Source organism: Onychostoma macrolepis, chromosome 01, assembly GCF_012432095.1.
Source record: "Onychostoma macrolepis isolate SWU-2019 chromosome 01, ASM1243209v1, whole genome shotgun sequence".
Classification (NCBI taxonomy): Eukaryota; Metazoa; Chordata; class Actinopteri; order Cypriniformes; family Cyprinidae; genus Onychostoma; species Onychostoma macrolepis.
In genome coordinates, this window is record NC_081155.1 from 7052833 (window position 1) to 7072627 (window position 19795).

General features: G+C 38.5%; 1 protein-coding gene across 2 annotated transcripts; it reads right to left on the reverse strand.

Moving 5' to 3' along the window:
- Nucleotides 1-211: 211 nt before the first annotated feature.
- On the reverse strand, nucleotides 212-14034 carry metrnlb (meteorin like, glial cell differentiation regulator b). Of its 2 annotated transcripts, XM_058787806.1 has the most exons (5): nucleotides 13585-14034; nucleotides 9335-9723; nucleotides 3983-4042; nucleotides 3027-3397; nucleotides 220-1627 (listed from the first exon to the last, which is right to left on the reverse strand). In XM_058787806.1, exons 1-4 carry the CDS (start codon nucleotides 13665-13667, stop codon nucleotides 3069-3071), a joined length of 861 nt encoding a protein of 286 aa, XP_058643789.1. In that variant the 5' UTR covers nucleotides 13668-14034; the 3' UTR covers nucleotides 220-1627; nucleotides 3027-3068. The 2 variants fall into 2 exon arrangements, with proteins under 2 accessions (XP_058643784.1, XP_058643789.1); XM_058787801.1 differs by having other exon boundaries at nucleotides 212-3397; nucleotides 13585-14032.
- Nucleotides 14035-19795: the final 5761 nt, after the last annotated feature.

Here is a 19795-nt window from a genome sequence, read left to right on the forward strand (position 1 = left end):
ACGTCTTAATATCTAACCGTCCTGACTCCTCATTAAACACACACAATTATTCATACACAGTAACCATATTTTCTCAAGTCTTGTTCAACATTATTTCATTTAATACTTAAAAGTTTTTAAACTGCACTAGAGTTTCCCTTAAATGTGTGTGTAATTAAACCAGATGTGTTATCATTATAGCAAGCTATATATCAACGGTAGGGTTAGATACTTGATTAAACCAACAGATGTCAATTGAACTGAACACACACCGTTTATTTAAAATCGTAACGGCATCCAGGTAATGTACTTTGAGCAACGACATCAGACTTGTGTAGCTGAAATCGCTTGCATTCATATGATAATATGAAAATTTAGCAATTTTCTCCATAGTTGGGCAGCTTGTAGAGAAAACACCCAGCAACACAAAAACAGAAAAAGACACCATGATGTTTCCATTAGGTTTAGTGTTTTATTCCAGACTCGCTCTGAGTCCAAGGAACAGAAACAAAACACACACACACATACACACAGCATAAACGCACACACAATACACTCAAACTCACTCGTGAACAGAATCCAGACGTCAGTCAGAAGAATTGACCGCTCAATAACTATAAACAAAGCTTTAAACAAAAGCAGCGTTCATTGTCTCGCAGCAGCACACGCTTGCAGGCAAGAGCTCATCTCACGGATCAGAGTGTAACGACACATTCTCTGTATGGCTTAAAGACGTTTGTAATCAGGCAACAAGAACAGACAGAAACAAACCAACACAACTTCTGTCTGTAACCAAGGACAGAACCTTCAGGGAGGATTGATGACTGAGATCCATCTGGAAGCACTGGATATCCCATCTGAAAAACCTGCCAAAACACACTCAGGCCTCATTTCACCCCAAAATCAACACCAATAAAGAAGAAATGTTTTGCATAAACAATAAATTGTGACATTATTCTCAGGACAATTTAAAATCCCCAATTTAAAAATAATAATAATAATAATAATTAAAAAATATATATATTTATATATATATATATATATATATTAGGGATGGGTCACGATTTTCAAATATTCGATTAGTCGATTTATTCATAGAATATCGAATAGGTTGTGCGGTTATATTTGTCTAAAAATTCCCCATGTTTTCGGTGCTGATGCGGTGGTGACACGTAAGCAGAGGTAAGCATCGCCAATAACGCACCTAAAAGCTGTCAAAGACAACAGAAGAACACGCTCTCACGCGGACGCTATAGACTTGCAACTACGAACGATGTCAAATAAGAGTTCTGTGTGCTGGATCCGTACTGGGAAAGGCACGGAAAATGAATAACGCGTTCTACGGAGCCACTAAAGGGACATATGGTTAGCCGCATGCTAGCGATAGGCTGTTACATTACAGTACATGCAGTTTCACTTACCAGCAACAGAGTAGGATGATGGCGAATGATTTGCAGATCCTGAGCACCACTGACAAACATCTAATCTTGTGAAATGTGTGGTAAGTACTGCCGCTCCATAGTATAAACATGTGATTGCGAATCTCCAAAGTGAATGTAAAACGGTTGATCTCTGACCTTTGCCCTCTGACCCCGTTCAGATATTATCATCATTAATTGCCTTCCCTGCCGCCAAACCCAGCATCTGTCTGAGATTAAACCACATTACAGCATGTTAAGCATCTGTAAAATAAACACCTGTACATTTAAAAAGGCTTTTATGTTTGATTTGCACATAATATTTGAAAAGTCTACCCAAAAATCCACCCAATGATATTAGAGCTCCTCCAGTGCCTAATACTTTTAAAGGTTGCGTATTTATGCTGTTTAGCCTTTCAATATTTATATTCAAAGTGAAAGTAAAACGGTTGCGTGCATGCGCATTCAAAAGCGTTTTCAATGCCCCGCATATTAATAACGGCTCACTGATGCCCGCAGTTAATATACAGTATAATTACCCAATGATATAATTGCGAGAGAAAGTATTGGAATATATTTTTTGAGCAGTTTAATACCTTATTAGCAGTAATGGATTGACTGCTATGTTAATAAGTGCTGTCATTCTGTTACGTTTATTATATTAATGTTTCAGCATGTTACAATCATTATATGGCTTGAGTTAAGATAGCCTATCTTTAAATAAATTAAACAGTTTGTTATCATACAGATTAAAAGCGTGAATGGTCTCTCTCTCTGTTTATGGGTGTGTAACACTAGCCTAATAACGTGACGTGGCGTGCATGCATTCAGGCAAGGGGTGCTATTTTCGAATGATCAAATAATAATCGAATAATTCCCAGCGATTTTCAAATATTACTTTGAAATGCCCATCCCTAATATATATAATTTCAATTCAGCACTACAAATAGAGCCATTATATACAACTATTTCACTATTTAAATACTGTTTTTTCCTCATATTATTATAATAATTCTAACATTCTGACAATTTTGGTCCATGGTATACATTATCAAGTTTTGTTTAAATATTTGTAATTATTATTTACAAATCAACCTTAATAATAATAATAAGAAGAAGAACAACAACAACAACTGTAATAATAATATTAATAGTATCACTTATAATAATAATAATAACAAATAATAATAATAATTATTATTATTATTATTATTATTTCAGTAATGTTAAAGTAAATTAAATATTGAAATAAGTGAAATATTTATACATAATGTCAGGATTTACAGTACTGAATTTAAATTTAATTTATGGTGATTAATAGTATTACTGTAAAATTAAAACATTTGACAATAATACATCTAAAGAAACCCCAGCTGAAAATTCTGAATTATAAATTAAAATAATAATAATAATTCCTCCGGGTGAAATGCAGTAATGAGAATTTTGGAGGGGCAATGTATTTAATTATTATTAAAATTATTTCAAAACCTGGTAATAAAATAATCCGTATTTTATTTAAGTATCCTAAATGTAATATCTTATTTATTTCTTTTGATATTGGCATAAAATGCAACCTTGGACTAAGGCATGAACCACAAAAAAAATAAAAAATGTTTTCATGAGATTCACCAGAGCCCGTTAAGTTCAGCAGAGGTTTGTTGAGTGCGTCTCTCAGTCTGTGTCTATGTGGCAGGGGTTTGTTCCCGCGTCCAGAGCAGCGTGGTACAGTCTGACAAAGTCTTTATAAAGCGGAGCACATCCCAGCCACGCTTCCCCGAACTGCACAGCTCCCGTGAAGAGGAACTCGCCCTGTCCCGCCCGTGGGCCGCAGCGCCGCGGCATCTTCACGTGACCCGTCCACCGGCCACGCCCGCGCCCCCTGCCGCCGGACACGAACACACGGCTCTTCTGACGATACACGTGACTCACCGACACCACCACTGATGCCTGATCTTCATCATCCTCCTCCTCCTCCACATGATGAATACTGCCGCGCACCACTGAGAGACAGAGAGAAGTGACAGAGATTACCATGATTTACAGAATAAAACGCACAATTTTTAACATCTGAATCGTGCTGGAGCTTATATAACGCAAATAACGTTAAACAGGCAAAACATGCATGAAGTATTTTCTTTTTAATTAACTTATTTTCCGAAATTCAAGTTGTTTTTTTATCATCTGAAACGTGCTGCGACCTTTATTACAAAGTGTCTTAAAATTGCAATTACAATCAAGCATGCAAAACAAAACTTATTTTGCAACTTTGTTTTTGCTCCTTTTTTTTTTTTTTTATTAGTCATGCTTTCCTATCAAAATGTTTGCTACGGATATAAAAACGCAGAAAATTGGACCTGATCCGATTTTTTTTTATGACGGATGAAAGTTTCGGAGGCAGTGTGCAAACGTGATTGACACAACGTGAGGTCGTATTCATTTTTTAACGTGCAAAAATTTCGGACGAGAATTTCAGACTCAGCGTGCAAAGACATTTATAATCAGGTATGACTTATTTTCAGGAAAATATGGTACATTTTGGCAGGGAAACTAATAGTTTAGAGCAGTTAGAATCAGGTTTATCTTACCGAAGTCGCTGGTGCAGATCGCCATCAGCAGCTCCTCGTCAGCACAGGGTCTGCATGCAGCTAAAACACACACACACACACACACACACACACACACGTTATATGAGTCTGAGACTGCAGCTGTGGCACACACACACGAACGGAGGGAAATGGAGACACATTTCCTCAGATGCGTCGGGCCTGTGCTGCGTCACACCCGTCACACTCCAGCTGTGTCTGAGTCCTGTGATCTCTGACCTTTGCCCTCTGACCCCGTTCAGATATTATCATCATTAACTGCCTTCCCTGCCGCCAAACCCAGCATCTGTCTGAGATTAAACCACATTACAGCATGTTAAGCATCTGTAAAATAAACACCTGTACATTTAAAGAAGGCTTTTATGGTTGATTTGCACATAATATTTGAAAAGTCTACCCAAAAATCCACCCAATGATATTAGAGCTCCTCCAGTGCCTAATACTTTTAAAGGTTGCGTATTTGTGCTGTTTAGCCTTTCAATATTTTAACAGTTTTTACAACTGTAATTGTTGTCTGTTACTTGCAATGTTCAGTGACAGTGACATCGTAAATATGTACAGTGGGGGAAAAAAGTTATTTGATCCCCTGCTGATTTTGTATGTTTGCCCACTGACAAAGAAATGATCAGTCTATAATTTTAATGGTAGGTTTATTTGAAGAGTGAGAGATAGAATAACAACAAAACAATCCAGAAAAACACATTTCAAAAAAGTTATAAATTTATTTGCATTTTAATGAGTCAAATAAGTATTTGATCCCCTATCAGTCAGCAAGATTTCTGGCTCCCAGGTGTCTTTTATACAGGTGAAGCTGAGATTAGGAGCACTCTCTTAAAGGGAGTAATCTCAGTGTGTTACCTGTATAAAAGACACCTGTCCACAGAAGCAATAATTCAATCAGATTCCAAACTCTCCACCATGGCCAACACCAAAGAGCTGTCCAAGGATGTCAGGGACAAGATTGTAGACCTACACAAGGCTGGAATGGGCTACAAGACCATCGCCAAGCAGCTTGGTGAGAAGGTGACAACAGTTGGCGTAATTATTCGCAAATAGAAGAAACACAATAACTGTCAATCTCCCTCGGACTGGGGCTCCATGCAAGATCTCACCTCGTGGAGTTTCAATGATTATGAGAACGGTGAGGAATCAGCCCAGAACTACACGGATCTTGTCAAGGATCTCAAGGCAGCTGGGACCATAGTCACCAAGAAAACAATTAGTAACACACTACGCCGTGAAGAACTGAAATCCTGCAGCGCCCGCAAGGTCCCGCTGCTCAAGAAAGCACATGTACAGCCCGTCTGAAGTTTGCCAATGATTCAGAGGAGAACTGGGTGAAAGTGTTGTGGTCAGACGAGACCAAAATCCAGCTCTTTGGCATCAACTGAACTCGCTGTGTTTGGAGGAGGAGGAATGCTGCCTATGACCCCAAGAACACCATCCCCACCGTCAAACATGGAGGTGGAAACATTATGCTTTGGGGGTGTTTTTCTGCTAAGGGGACAGGACAACTGCACCGCATCAAAGGGACGATGGACGGGGCCATGTACCATCAGGGCCAGGGTATTGAAAATGGGTCGTGGATGGGTATTCCAGCATGACAATGACCCAAAACACACGGCCAAGTCAGCAAAGGAGTGGCTCAAGAAGAAGCACATTAAGGTCCTGGAGTGACCTAGCCAGTCTCCAGACCTTCATCCCATAGAACATCTGTGGAGGGAGCTGAAGGTTAGAACATTTCAACTTGAGCGGAAAATTCTCACGACGCATTGTTGGGCAAACCAATTGGTGAAGAGCTTATTGACATGTCCAGTTTGACACGTCTGTCATGAATTTGCGTCTATTCGCGTCTTTGCATTGACTTTGTATGTAATCTACTCGCGCAAATAATTGAATTTGCTTTAGGTGTGCACACACTATTACACTTTTAATATAAAACTTATTGCATTGTGGGAACCAAAATCGAATCGTTCTGGCTACCAAAAATGATTCCTCAAAACAAATACATAGAAAAAAGCACAATAATTAGTAACATTTTTAGGTAACACTTTATTTTGATGGTCCCTTTTGAACATTCTGTTGACACTAAGTAATGTTGCAACTACATGTCAACAAACTCTCATTAGATTATTAGTAGACTGTCTGCTTCATATCTACTAACTCCTTATTGTGATTGTCTCCCAACAGACACTCTATTGACTGTAAGTAACTGTGCAAGTACATGTCAACTTATTCTAACCCTAACCCTACCAGTCAACTAATACACTACTAACACTCTAATGAGAGTTAGTAGGAATGTAGGGGCAATGTTACTTATAGTCAACAGAATGTGTTAAAGGGACCATCAAAATAAAGTGAAACCCATTTTTAATATTTTAAAGATTCACGGTTTAATGTTACAGGAGCATTATTGTGGTTTAATGTTGATTAAACTACAATTTCATTTATTATTTAAAAAATAATATTATAAAAAGGCTGTCATAGTTCACTCAAGTGAGTCAGATGTTCTGATGAATCAGCAAAGGATTCGTTACAATGATTCAAACAGATCAGAAGTGAATCAGACTACACTGGTCGTGCTGCATGTTTGATTTTGCATGTTTTAGAAGACAGTATCATACGTCTTTTCCACATCAAATTCAGTTTAGACTGACAAACTGGGTAAAATGTAAATGTAAAGCACTGATCTCCAGACTCGCCCTGTGAAACGATTCCATGTAAATGTGATTTCTCACCTGATTTAACCCATAAAAGCATATTCAGACGGACTCAAAGTGCTCTAAACTGCTCTTTAACGACTTTGATCACCTTGCACCCGCGGCTAACGGCTCATTAACATGCGGAGCCGAGATTGTGACGGGGGAAGGGACGCGTCCGTCTCGTTTTACTGATCGCACACAGCTGAAGCCTCCAGACCAGCGCTGTTATTTTATTATGAGCTCAATCCTCAGGCCTCAGATCAGCTGTTCAGACAGAGCTGCTGACAAACACACAGCGCGAGTGTGAGACGAAACCAGACCGAAGAGCTTGAAGAGCTTATACAACATTACATAACAATCACCAAACACACAACGTTCCCCTAATGTTAGCATTTGGTTAGGTTCTTCAAAAACGAGTTTTTTAAATCTAATTTAGAAAATACATTTCCTATAATGTTGCAGCAATAACTTACACAGAATGTTCCCTTATGGTTATTTATAGGTTTTATATTCACAACTGTTAAGTAACTTTTACAGAACTTTCCCTGATTCTTATGTATTAGATTTTTATTTATAAAATTTAAATGTATGTTCTGTGAATAAAAACCTAACATTCTGGGAACCATAAATGACTGAAACAGCTGTCTTATGAGCACCGCAGACTTCAGTTAAAGGGTCAGTTGAACCAACAAATCACAGTTTGATAGCCCTATGATGAACAGAATGCAATTTATTGACTGGAAATCTGACAAAAATGGGATTTTAGTCATATGGATTACTTTTATGGTACTTTTTTGGAGCTTGAGCTTGTATAAATCGGGGGCCACTTTCATTGCATACAAGAGAACAGTTTGGACATTCCTAAAAAACCTCCTTTCACTAACATGCACACACACTTTTCTCCCTGTAGACCCATCAGAAGCCTGTCCAAGCGTGAGCGTGAGTGAGACCAACAGGTGAGGAGCTCAGGACACCTCAAGACTTACATGTTTATGAATCTAAAGCCTCTGGGAATGGAGCGGGAAAAGAGAGGGGGAAGGGAAACAAAAGAAAAAGGCATTCTGAAGGGAACTCCAGGTAGCTATGTGGAAGAAATGGAGGACGAATCATTAATTCAGTATTTAGCCTGTGATTCTCTACAAAGAGAAATGAATTACAAATCCCTCTTGAAACCATTAAGCTCATCTCACCTTCACAGACAATACAACGGCGTCTTTCATATCAAACTAACCAATGAGAGTGGACCTGGGCGAGCATCAGACCAATCAGACGCAGCGTTGGCTGTGATTGACAGCTCTACAGGCTGGTTGACCCCGGCGGGTCTCCTGATTAGACTGTTTATTTTCTTATGTCAGGCTGAACACGGATCTGGGGGAGCGGCGGGGGCGGATGGGTTTGTCTGTGGTTTAGGTTTTACAGGGTCAGACGTTTTACAACCTCTCTAAACCAGTCTTTCATGTGAATGACGGCCATTTGACAGTGTTGTTATTCGACCCCCAACACAACACTCTCACTCTTTCACACATATACGCTAGAGCTGGGTAATATGGTGACTATTTACAATATATTCAATATTGTTTTTATTGACTATATAAAATACACTAACAATGTAAATATTATGATGATCACATCGGTGAACCAGTTCCGGACCCACTCCTTGTGTCAGGAATATAAGACTATTAAAACTTCAGAAGCAAAAAACGAATATAGAGATTCAGTTATTTTTCTTCTCATGTTTCAATCAGTGAATCAGTGCAGAACTCTGATTATTAATTTGCATCCTAATTAAAAAACAATGCACAATAACTATTGAAAATCCTCTTTTGTTATTTAAAATAAGCTAAAAAAAAAAATGTATTTGACAAAAATATTCATGTAATAAATATTGCATATTAAATATTAGATGCATACCTTAAAAAAACAAAAAACAGAAATGGTGCTTTGGCAACTAACTGAAATAAAAGTTGAAGTATTACAATTATGAAAACTTAATTAATAATAATAATAATAATACAGTAAAAAAAAGTTATAAAAAAATATAAAAATGAAAAAAGCACAAAACTAAATTAAAACTAAAACTTACACAAAAACTGAAAATATAAAAACTAAATCAAATTTAATATACAGTATATATAAAAACACATTATAGTATGTATTTAATACTAAAATATCATTGTCAAGACGTCCCTGGACGGCATCTCACATGTTTTCATTTTGTATAAAAACAAGTAATTATTATTAGTAGTAGTAGTATTATGTATTAAAAAAATAATATTGCACATTGTTAAATTGGTGTATATAAATAACGTATTAAATATATTTTAAACAATTATAATTTAGTTTATTGTTAAATTGGTGTATATGAATAAATAAAACATTAAATATATATTTTCTGCATAAATGTATTAAAAAAGTGTAATAATCATGCCTGATTATTCTTATTATATTCTACTTCTAGTATTGGATGTATTTGACAACTATGTGATTGTGACTGTGATTATGAATCTTTTGAGTGTGAAAAAAATTAAAATAAATAACAATAATAATAAAAACATGTTTTAAAGGCATTTCAGGGCAAGAATAAAAATATGGAGGTAAAGTCTGAATTGAGGCAGTTCTGTTGTCAGTATACCTGTATGTGAGTGGGGCTGGTCTCCAGGTGTGTGTGTGGAGACCAGCTGGTACTGAAAGGCAGTGATTCTCCGGCTGATGTCCCGGCGGGCAGAGGCCTCCACGAACAGCACCCCCTCCTGCAGATTGAAGCAGCGCACGCGTCCGGCTGTCTGGTCCTGCTCCGTCAGCAGCAGCCGCAGCGCTCCGGCCCGCTCCACGTACAGCCTGGCCCCGAGTGAGTCCGGCCGCGGCTTGACGCAGGCGCGCAGGGGACCCTCCGACACCGGCAGGTTGGGCCTCAGGTTGACGATGACGGCTCCTGTGGGATAGAGCCACTCCAGAGAGCCTTCGGCACAGCGCAGGTACACCTGCTCCACGTCCCGTGCATGAGACTCGTGCGTCAGCCCGCTGCAGACAGAGAGCACAGACAGAGCTAAGCCTTTCTCAACGCTCGCTACACGACGGCGACATACTGTCACAAACCCTGGTGGACAGCCCTGGAGAATCACAGCGTTTCAGTATCAGCTGACTCCAATATTCAATATTTATCTTGAAATTCATGCATTTGCTTCCACATAAAATTAGTCAAACTTAAAATAATTTTGAAAATATGAGCCAATTTAAAATATTAATAATTAATATAATTAAAATATTAACAAAAACTGTAATGTAATGTAGGGAAAAGATACTAAAATACTACTTGAAAGAGAAAGAATATTTGTATTCATTATTTTATTAATATGCACCAATTTAGCAATGCATAATTTGAGCAATACAGAAAAAAAATTTAATTATATATATATACAGTGAGGAAAATAAGTATTTGAACACCCTGCTATTTTGCAAGTTCTCCCATTTAGAAATCGTGGAGGGGTCTGAAATTGTCATCGTAGGTGCATGTCCACTGTGAGAGACATAATCTAAAAAAAATCCAGAAATCACAATGTATGATTTTTAACTATTTATTTGTATGATACAGCTGCAAATAAGTATTTGAACACCTGAGAAAATCAATGTTAATATTTGGTACAGTAGCCTTTGTTTGCAATTACAGAGGTCAAACGTTTCCTGTAGTTTTTCACCAGGTTTGCACACACTGCAGGAGGGATTTTGGCCCACTCCTCCACACAGATCTTCTCTAGATCAGTCAGGTTTCTGGCCTGTCGCTGAGAAACACGGAGTTTGAGCTCCTCCAAAGATTCTCTATTGGGTTTAGGTCTGGAGACTGGCTAGGCCACGCCAGAACCTTGATATGCTTCTTACAGAGCCACTCCTTGGTTATCCTGGCTGTGTGCTTGGTCATTGTCATGTTGGAAGACCCAGCCTCGACCCATCTTCAATGCTCTAACTGAGGGAAGGAGGTTGTTCCCCAAAATCTCGCAATACATGGCCCCGGTCATCCTCTCCTTAATACAGTGCAGTCGCCCTGTCCCATGTGCAGAAAAACACCCCAAAGCATGATGCTACCACCCCATGCTTCACAGTAGGGATGGTGTTCTTGGGATGGTACTCATCATTCTTCTTCCTCCAAACACGTTTAGTGGAATTATGACCAAAAGTTCTATTTTGGTCTCATCTGACCACATGACTTTCTCCCATGAGTCCTCTGGATCATCCAAATGGTCATTGGCAAACTTAAGTCGGGCTGGACATGTGCTGGTTTAAGCAGGGGAACCTTCCGTGCCATGCATGATTTCAAACCATGACGTCTTAGTGTATTACCAACAGTAACCTTGGAAACGGTGGTCCCAGCTCTTTTCAGGTCATTGACCAGCTCCTCCCGTGTAGTTCTGGGCTGATTTCTCACCTTTCTTAGGATCATTGAGACCCCACGAGGTGAGATCTTGCATGGAGCCCCAGTCCGAGGGAGATTGACAGTCATGTTTAGCTTCTTCCATTTTCTAATGATTGCTCCAACAGTGGACCTTTTTCACCAAGCTGCTTGGCAATTTCCCCGTAGCCCTTTCCAGCCTTGTGGAGGTGTACAATTTTGTCTCTAGTGTCTTTGGACAGCTCTTTGGTCTTGGCCATGTTAGTAGTTGGATTCTTACTGATTGTATGGGGTGGACAGGTGTCTTTATGCAGCTAACGACCTCAAACAGGTGCATCTAATTTAGGATAATAAATGGAGTGGAGGTGGACATTTTAAAGGCAGACTAACAGGTCTTTGAGGGTCAGAATTCTAGCTGATAGACAGGTGTTCAAATACTTATTTGCAGCTGTATCATACAAATAAATAGTTAAAAAATCATACATTGTGATTTCTGGATTTTTTTTTTTAGATTATGTCTCTCACAGTGGACATGCACCTCGATGACAATTTCAGACCCTCCATGATTTCTAAGTGGGAGAACTTGCAAAATAGCAGGGTGTTCAAATACTTATTTTCCTCACTGTATATATATATATATATATATATATATATATATATATATATATATGTATATACACCTGTTTGGTTTTTTTTCCACAAAATAAAACCATTAAAGAATGTATATTCTAGTATTGCATCTACTATATCTACTATCTAGGCCTATCTTCAATTATCTTCAAATACTAATTTTGTTATGGGCTTTTGTCATTTGTATTCCTTTTCATTTATCATTGTTATTATTTTAGTTCAAGCCAGTGGATGAATTACTCGTTTTTTTTTTCAAATGGCACAGAAATCTGAGAGCTTGACCAATTGTGATGTCCACGGCTTTGATCCTGTGACCTTCAGGATGAGCGTGACCTGCTCCTCATCTTCAAGAGCAACATCAGGACAGATCAGATGTCAAACGTGTGAGATATCAGCTCAACCTGAAGCCAAGAAGCTTATTGTATATGAGAAGGGTTACATGCAGATATATGGCACAAGCTGTCATCCAGATGTGACGTTTTCATTTTCCCCGCCACAGCGCTTTCAAGTGGTTGTGGTTTGGCTTATTTTGGGATGATTACAGCGTTTGTGTCTGTGTCGGCTGGATAGCAGCCGACGGGTGTGCAGAGGCTTTGAGATTTACACTCTTCAGGTGTACAGCATGAACAAATATGAGCTCCTTCTGAAAAAAGCAGCATTGAATGAAAACCCCATCCACGTTACCAGTTGAGTTTGTCCAATCTCATGCATTTAAAAAATAATTGTCTGATTCCAAAATACAGACTGATCACATTCCTGCATTTCCACCAAATACTGAAGGACTGGGTCTTCATGAGGGTGAGTATGATGGCTGGACTCCAGCTGGGGCATTATAATTAAACGGATGGGGTTTGGTTTCTGCTGAAATCAGTGCCAAATGTCCTCAGAGCAAAAGAGCCGAGTTTCGCACTCATGACCCCGAAATTCCCCCCATTTCATCCGGCTTGCTTTTAATTAACGTTATTAAATCATTTTCTGGAGTCAATTAAGCTTGTGGTGCATAATAGAGGCCAGATTCGGCGAGGTCTGCTTCAAAGAGTCAAATGAAGGAGTTAAAAGGAAAAGTGCGAGTCAGCTACTAAACCAGAGAACAGACAATGAGAGAGAGAGACAGAGAGAGAGAGGATGGATATGAACATCAATGTGAGCGCATAAGATACGAATGAAAACAAATCAGAGGCGTTTTTTTCGCTTTAGCGAATTCATTTTAGTGAATCGATTCTTTCGAACGGTTCATTTTTTTTTTTGGAATTCGTGAAGCGTTTCGCGTATTATTTTCTTGTAGTGAGAAAGTATATTGTGTCAGATGCGATCTAATGATTCATACATGTTAAACGTTTCACTCTTAAACAAAGTTGTAATCCAGCGGAGTGATAATTTACGAACAAACCTTCACGAATCCGAATCGTCCCGGCGGCAACATTGAAAAGAAGTGGATCATAAAAGGACGATCGGTTCGCGAATCATTGTCTTCAGGTAAACTGTAATAACATGTCCTCTAAGGGCATGCCCGGACCTTGCCCATCACCTAGCTCTCACATGATTTCATGATTTAAACCCATTGCATCTTACACTTCTTAACAGTTATTGCAAGTCTTTGCATTTAACATTGGCCACAAAAAAAGAAAGAAAAAAAGATAGGCCTATAGACTAAAATATAGGCTACAAAAGTTGTCCTTATAGCTACAAACATGCAATTGACAATGATCAATAGGATATTTCATAAAATATTTAGCTCGATGATTGTATGCAATGCAATCATGCAAAGTAGGCTACTATCCAAAAACAATAGTTTTTAATGTGCAATTAGTTTTGTATTTGTATAGAATAACGATAGCGTTTTATTTTAAGACCTTTATAATGCTCACCTTCCTCTCCAGTTGCACTGGTCGCTGGAATATTGTGCACATCCACACAGGACCAGAGCTGATAACAGAATGAATAAAAACATCCTCAAAACCCCCAACAATCTCTTCCAGTCTGCAGAAAATCTCAATCCACCGCCGCTCTGGATCACATCAGAAACGACATGAGCGGATCAAGAGCAGACAGATGCGGAGTGAAGAGCATGATCGCGCGCGAGTCTGAACCCCAGACACTCACCGAGTCCCGCAGAAACTTTCTCCCTCATACAAGCCCAAGACACGCCTCTAAGCCACGCCCCCGCCAACACGCCGCGATAACCATTATACATTTACATTTCCATGTAAGCATTTAGCAGATGCTTTTATCCAAAGCGACGTACAAATGAGAATAACTACAATATCTACAGCAGCAAGCATTTACACACTTACACTGCTGTTCTAAAGTTTGGGATCAGTAAGATTTTATTGTTTTTTAAAAGAAGTTTCTTATGCGTATTAAGCCTACATTTATTTGAACAAAAAAATAAATAAATAAAACAGGAATTTGTGAAATATTATTGCAATTTCAAATACGTTTTCTATTGTAATGTGCTCTAAAATGTAATTTATTTCTGTGATCAAAGCTGTATTTTCAGTGTCACATGATCCTTCAGAAATCATTCTAATATGCTGATTTATCATTAATGTTGGAAACAGTTGTGCTGCTTAATATTTTTTGATATTTTGATATTTTTTTCAGGATACTTTTTCTTTTTTTCAATAAATTAATACTTTTATTCAGTAGATGTGTTAAATGAATTAGAACAGATTTCTATTTTCAATAAATGCTGTTATTTTTAACCTTTTTATTTATCAAAGAATCCTAAAAAAGGATCACCGGTTCAAAAATAAATAAATAAATACATAGATTTGATCACAGGAATACATTTTATTTTAAAGTATATTAAAATATGAAATCAATATTAGACATTGCAATAATATTTCACAGTATTCCTGTTTTTTGTTTTGTTTTTTCTGTATTTTTGATCAAATAAATGCAGCCTTGGTGCGCATAAGAGACTCCATTTAAAAAAAAACAAAAAAAAACACTAAACATCTTACTGATCACAAACTTTTGAACATCAGTGTATTTATGGTAATTAAGTCCTATTTAAGTCTGATACTTACGTTTATAACCCGTTTAGTGGTGGTTGTATGTGAAGCACCTTCAATGTCTTCAAGTCCCAATACAGTACTGAAGAATACTAAATGATAGGCCTACAACCGTACAGTCTACTGTAAACAAAACTATCATGGGTACATCTGTGTATTTGTAATTGTCACACACAATAGGCTAATACAGTGATAGGATAGCCTATACCGAAATTCGTTGTAGCCTACTGGCGAAAGACATAACGGTAGGCTGATATTCAGTATTTGATAACTTCATGCGCAGCATATGGCATGGCTCTCTTGTAGGGTGTGTGACTCCAGGCGTGTGTCTCGAGGCGGCTGCGGTTATTCTGGGCTCTATAAACACTGCTATCAGATGCTGCTGAGTCGCGCGCTGTTATTACGGCTGCACGCGCCTCTCGGGACACGACCGCTCACCGCGCATGCGCCGCGCACCGAATATAGCGCCATAACACGACCACAAGATTGACTCAGTCCCACTCCAACAGCTAGACAAAAATAGATAGAAAATATACATTTGAAGAGTTCAGATGCAAAAGGCTCTCTAAGTGCCATCTGAAATTTTCATCTAAAATGAGCATTTTTATCAGGCTCCTATGTTCAGGTTCAGTAATTTTACTCTAATGGCAATGTATAGGTCCTTTATGCAATTAAAGTGAGTAACTGATAATAAATATAGGAGCCTGATAAACATGCTCATTTTAGAAGAAGATTTCAGACGGTACGTAGAGGCTTTTGCATCTGAACTCTTCATTTATACATGATTAAATATTACTATGGTATTCCTAAAAGCAATTCACATTCATTTTTAATTAACCTTTAATAAATAAAATTAATGTAATAATATGGTTAATGAATACCAACCTAGAATTTAAATAAACAAAAAATAATAGAATTTTCTTTAGGTATGAAGGAAGACGTGTTTATTTGGGACGGTGTGTGTGTGTGTCACCCTTCAGTTGAGCTCTGACCCTCCACCTACACACCATCCTAAATATTTACAGGCCATGAACTGTGACCCGACCCACACACACACACACATTTACAGCACACGCTCCATCACCTGAGACGCACACACACACACACACACACACACACACAGAGGAGCATGACTGCTGACCTCAGATAATGTTTTAATGCAACACACACACACACACACACAGAAATGAAGGACTGTTGAGAGGAAGAGAGATAAAACTAACCAGACCTGTCAGAGTCTGTCAGGAATTATTAAAGTTTGCTGCTAACACACACATACACAACAAAAACACGACAGAAACCAGTTTTAAAAAACAATACACGTTTAATATCAGAAGCATTTAAAATAAAATAAAATATATTAGATGAAAACTTAAATGAAAATGAGAAATATTGCCTTAGAAAATAACTGAATAAAATAACTTAAGTTTAAGCTGAAGTACAAAAGCCGCTAAACATATTCTATTCTAAATTCTAAAAAAGGAGTCATCAGAAGAGTCACGTGACGTGCTCATGAACCGTCACACTTGAGTAAACCTCCGTACATTTGGCCCCTTTTTGCAGTTTCTTTCATTTTATTTTAAGTTTTATTCATTAATAATACTTTCCCTGATGGCATACAATCAGAAACAGCAGTTGTCGTCTCCGTCGGCTTCTCTGATTAAGAAGAAATCCAAGCTACCGAACATGGTGGACAAGATGGCGAACACTGTTTCACACTTTGAGGACATTCTAAGAACCGAGTAGACTGCGATGCGGAACGAGTTCACTTCTCACATGTCAGTTGTTCAGTCGCTATGCTCTAAACTAGATCTTCTTACAGAGGAGATGAGAGAACAAAAAGTTGTCGTAGATCAAGCTTTTCTCGGATCCCATTCATCCACCAACTCTCAGTGAACTTCAGCTGGACATTTGCTGTCTAATCGGAGAAGAGATGCTCTAAATCAGGTGTAGGCAACGTTGGTCCTGGAGTGCCGCTGTCCTGTAGAGTTTAGCTCCAACCCTAATCAAACCTGAACAAGCTAATCAAGGTCTTCAGGATCACTAGGGCTACAGGCAGGTGAGGTAAACTCTGCAGGACATCGGCACTCCAGGACCCACGTTGCCTACCGCTGCTCTAAATGGTTGGGTGACTGTCTCTTTCACTGTTCACTTCTTAATTCATAGTTACTAGAAGCTTTCATTGTGCATACAGTAATAATCGCTTACTGATTATGATGTTATTTTATTTATGTTTCTAGTTGTATTCCTTCTCTCTCTCTCCGTTATTTATTTTGAATAGAGATACTACCTAATCAATATGTGACTATGGGGCCAATGTTGGTGCTTCAGTAATGCGCAGGTTTTGTTGACGCCACCGATTATATTAAGGGCTGCTGGCAGATCAAGGTTTGTTCTTGATTTGATCTGCCATAGGTTCATGGGAATGTGTTTATGTTTTTGTTTTTTAATAGTGATGGGAAGGGTGGGGGGTGGTTTAATGGTAGACTCAACTGGTTTTATTTTCAAACTTGTATTTTGTCTTATTATGCAATAATTCTGTTCGATACCTATGACTGACCTTAATATTCTGAGTTGTGATATTAATGGGCTAAATGGCCCTCACAAACATACAGGTTTTCTGGGTTTTTTGCGAAGAAGAAAGATTGATATAGTGTTAGTTCAAGAATCTCATTTGAAAGAGGAGGATATACACAGGTGTAATAATAAGTTTTATGAAGTGGTATCTCACTCATCTTTGGATACTAAAGCCAAGGGGGTCCTAATATTGGTGCGGAGGACTTTAAATATTACTATTTTAGATAAAGATTGTGATACAGACGGTAGAATAACACATAAAAACAATAGTGGAGAATAGGAATATTGTATTTCTTTCAGTTTATGTCGGATTGGATTTTGAAATTGTATTGGGTGCAGATACGAATTCTGTAATGTCACATATCCTAGATAGATCTGGACCAAAGGATCTGGATCACACTCTCAAGCTTTTTTTTTTCTTCTTTTTTTCTGAATATGAATATGAAAGTGTAATCTCTGTTCGCAAGGATCTTCAGGCACGTTTTCGCATTGTTTTTTTTTTGGGAGTGCCCCTCTCTCACCTCACAGGACCTATCATATTTGTTCAGATATGTTTGACTCCGCGCCATTTTTTCATGAATGACTTTCGGGATTTCACCTTGTCCATCCAACAAAGATGTTTACTGTTAGCTGCTCTCACAGCAGCAAAAAAATGCTAGTCAACCGTTGGAGTCCGCCAATGAACGGACGAACCTGGATTGTGTATTTGTTGGACATTAGCTGGGTTTCCATCCAAAGTTGTGAATTTAACTTATGCGCAAATTTGGAATATCGCATAAAACATTTGCGAACGAGCACCGTTTCCATCCAACGAGTCAAGGAGAACAAAATCGTCACTTCCTGGTAAATTGGCACTAAATAGCCTATAGAAAACTAGGATAAGCTACTGAATATAATAATTTTCATATACGAAACATTAATTGCGCCTCAGAGCGAGCAGAGGGAACACAATAAATGCCACCATTGCTTTTGGAGGTGAATGCTGCTGTTTGGGAACACAGTCGTGTAAGACAATTATACAGAAATACTCTGATGACAGACTTTGCTCAGACATTTCAGAACGACCATAACAACATTTCAGATGCTGTGAACGAGATCAGTCCGCTGCTAGTCAAGTTATCCTGTCTCATAGCGCAAAGTCACATGATGCTTTTGATGCGTTTGGAGGAATTTATTCCCAAAATGCATTTCCATCTCCCATTATTCGCATTAACTCTTTCTCGCACAAGTCAAAAACCACCTCAAGCGAACGTAAAAACTTTTTCGAAATTTGGCGTTTCCATCACTCGTTTCTCATGCGATACTTCAAAACGCGCATTAAAACAGGGTGATGGAAACCCAGCTACTGTCTCGACGGAACTCTCAGCTTCTCGTGTGCATGGATCTAGTGTGGAAACTGTAAGTTTGTGGCATTCAGCTTTTGATGTTGCGTCATCTTTTCTGGAATCCTGGTGAAAATGATTTTATTGTGGGTTGGGGTAGGTTCTGAATTTGCACAGTTGCTTTTTGTTTGTTACTACTGTTTCGGGAAGAAAATTTAATGAAAACAAAATATAAAAAAAATGTTCAAAATATGAATAAATACTAAAATTGTATAAAATTGTACTTAATGAACTGAAACAATGGCAGGACCACCAAATGTTCTGAAGCACAGCCTCAATCTGTAGAAAATCGACATGTGAAGAAGCACAACTCTGTGATCACGTGCATTTGACTTTCCAACGTATAAATACACATAGCTAAACAGGGCTTGTTTGTATCGTCATGTCGCCCGTTTGGGGTAGATTGCAGTATTCACCTCTCAATTTCCATTTAATAAAGTCTTAAACATGGATTGAATTGCTGTACCATTCCAGCACTCTCTGACATCAAGAGGACCTGATTGAGAGCAGCCAGCAGCACCTTGTGGTCGGTGTGTTAAAGGGTTAGTTCACCCAAAAATGAAAATGAGCCCATGTTTTACTTACCCTCAAGGCATCCTAGGTGTATATGACTTTCTTCTTTCAGACGAATACAATCGAGGTTATATTAAAAATTGTCCTGGCTCTTTCAAGCTTTATAATGGCATGTGCGGGTGTTTTTGTTTAACAGTCCAAATAAAGTGCGCGCATCCGTAATGAAACGTGCCTCACACGGCTCCGGGGCATGAATAAAGGCCTCCTGTAGCGAATCCATGCGTTTTTGTAATAACAATACCCATATTTCAAATGCAATAAACACTTTTCTCGGTCATGAATTAGAAGCACAAACCAAGGATTTGTAAAGAAAAATGTCAGAGGATTTCGATATAAGCCAAGAGGAGACTGGTTTTCCTTTATTCCTGTAAACAAACTCGCAAGACTATCTCAGAGGCACGTGCAAAAGTGAGAGAAAAGTGTGTGACGGATCAGTGGCCCTCCCCCTCATTATCATCACCACCCCGTCCCTTATTCGCCGCCCTTCACCAGGCTCCCGACTGGAGTGGGTGGATGAGAGGAGGCGTGGG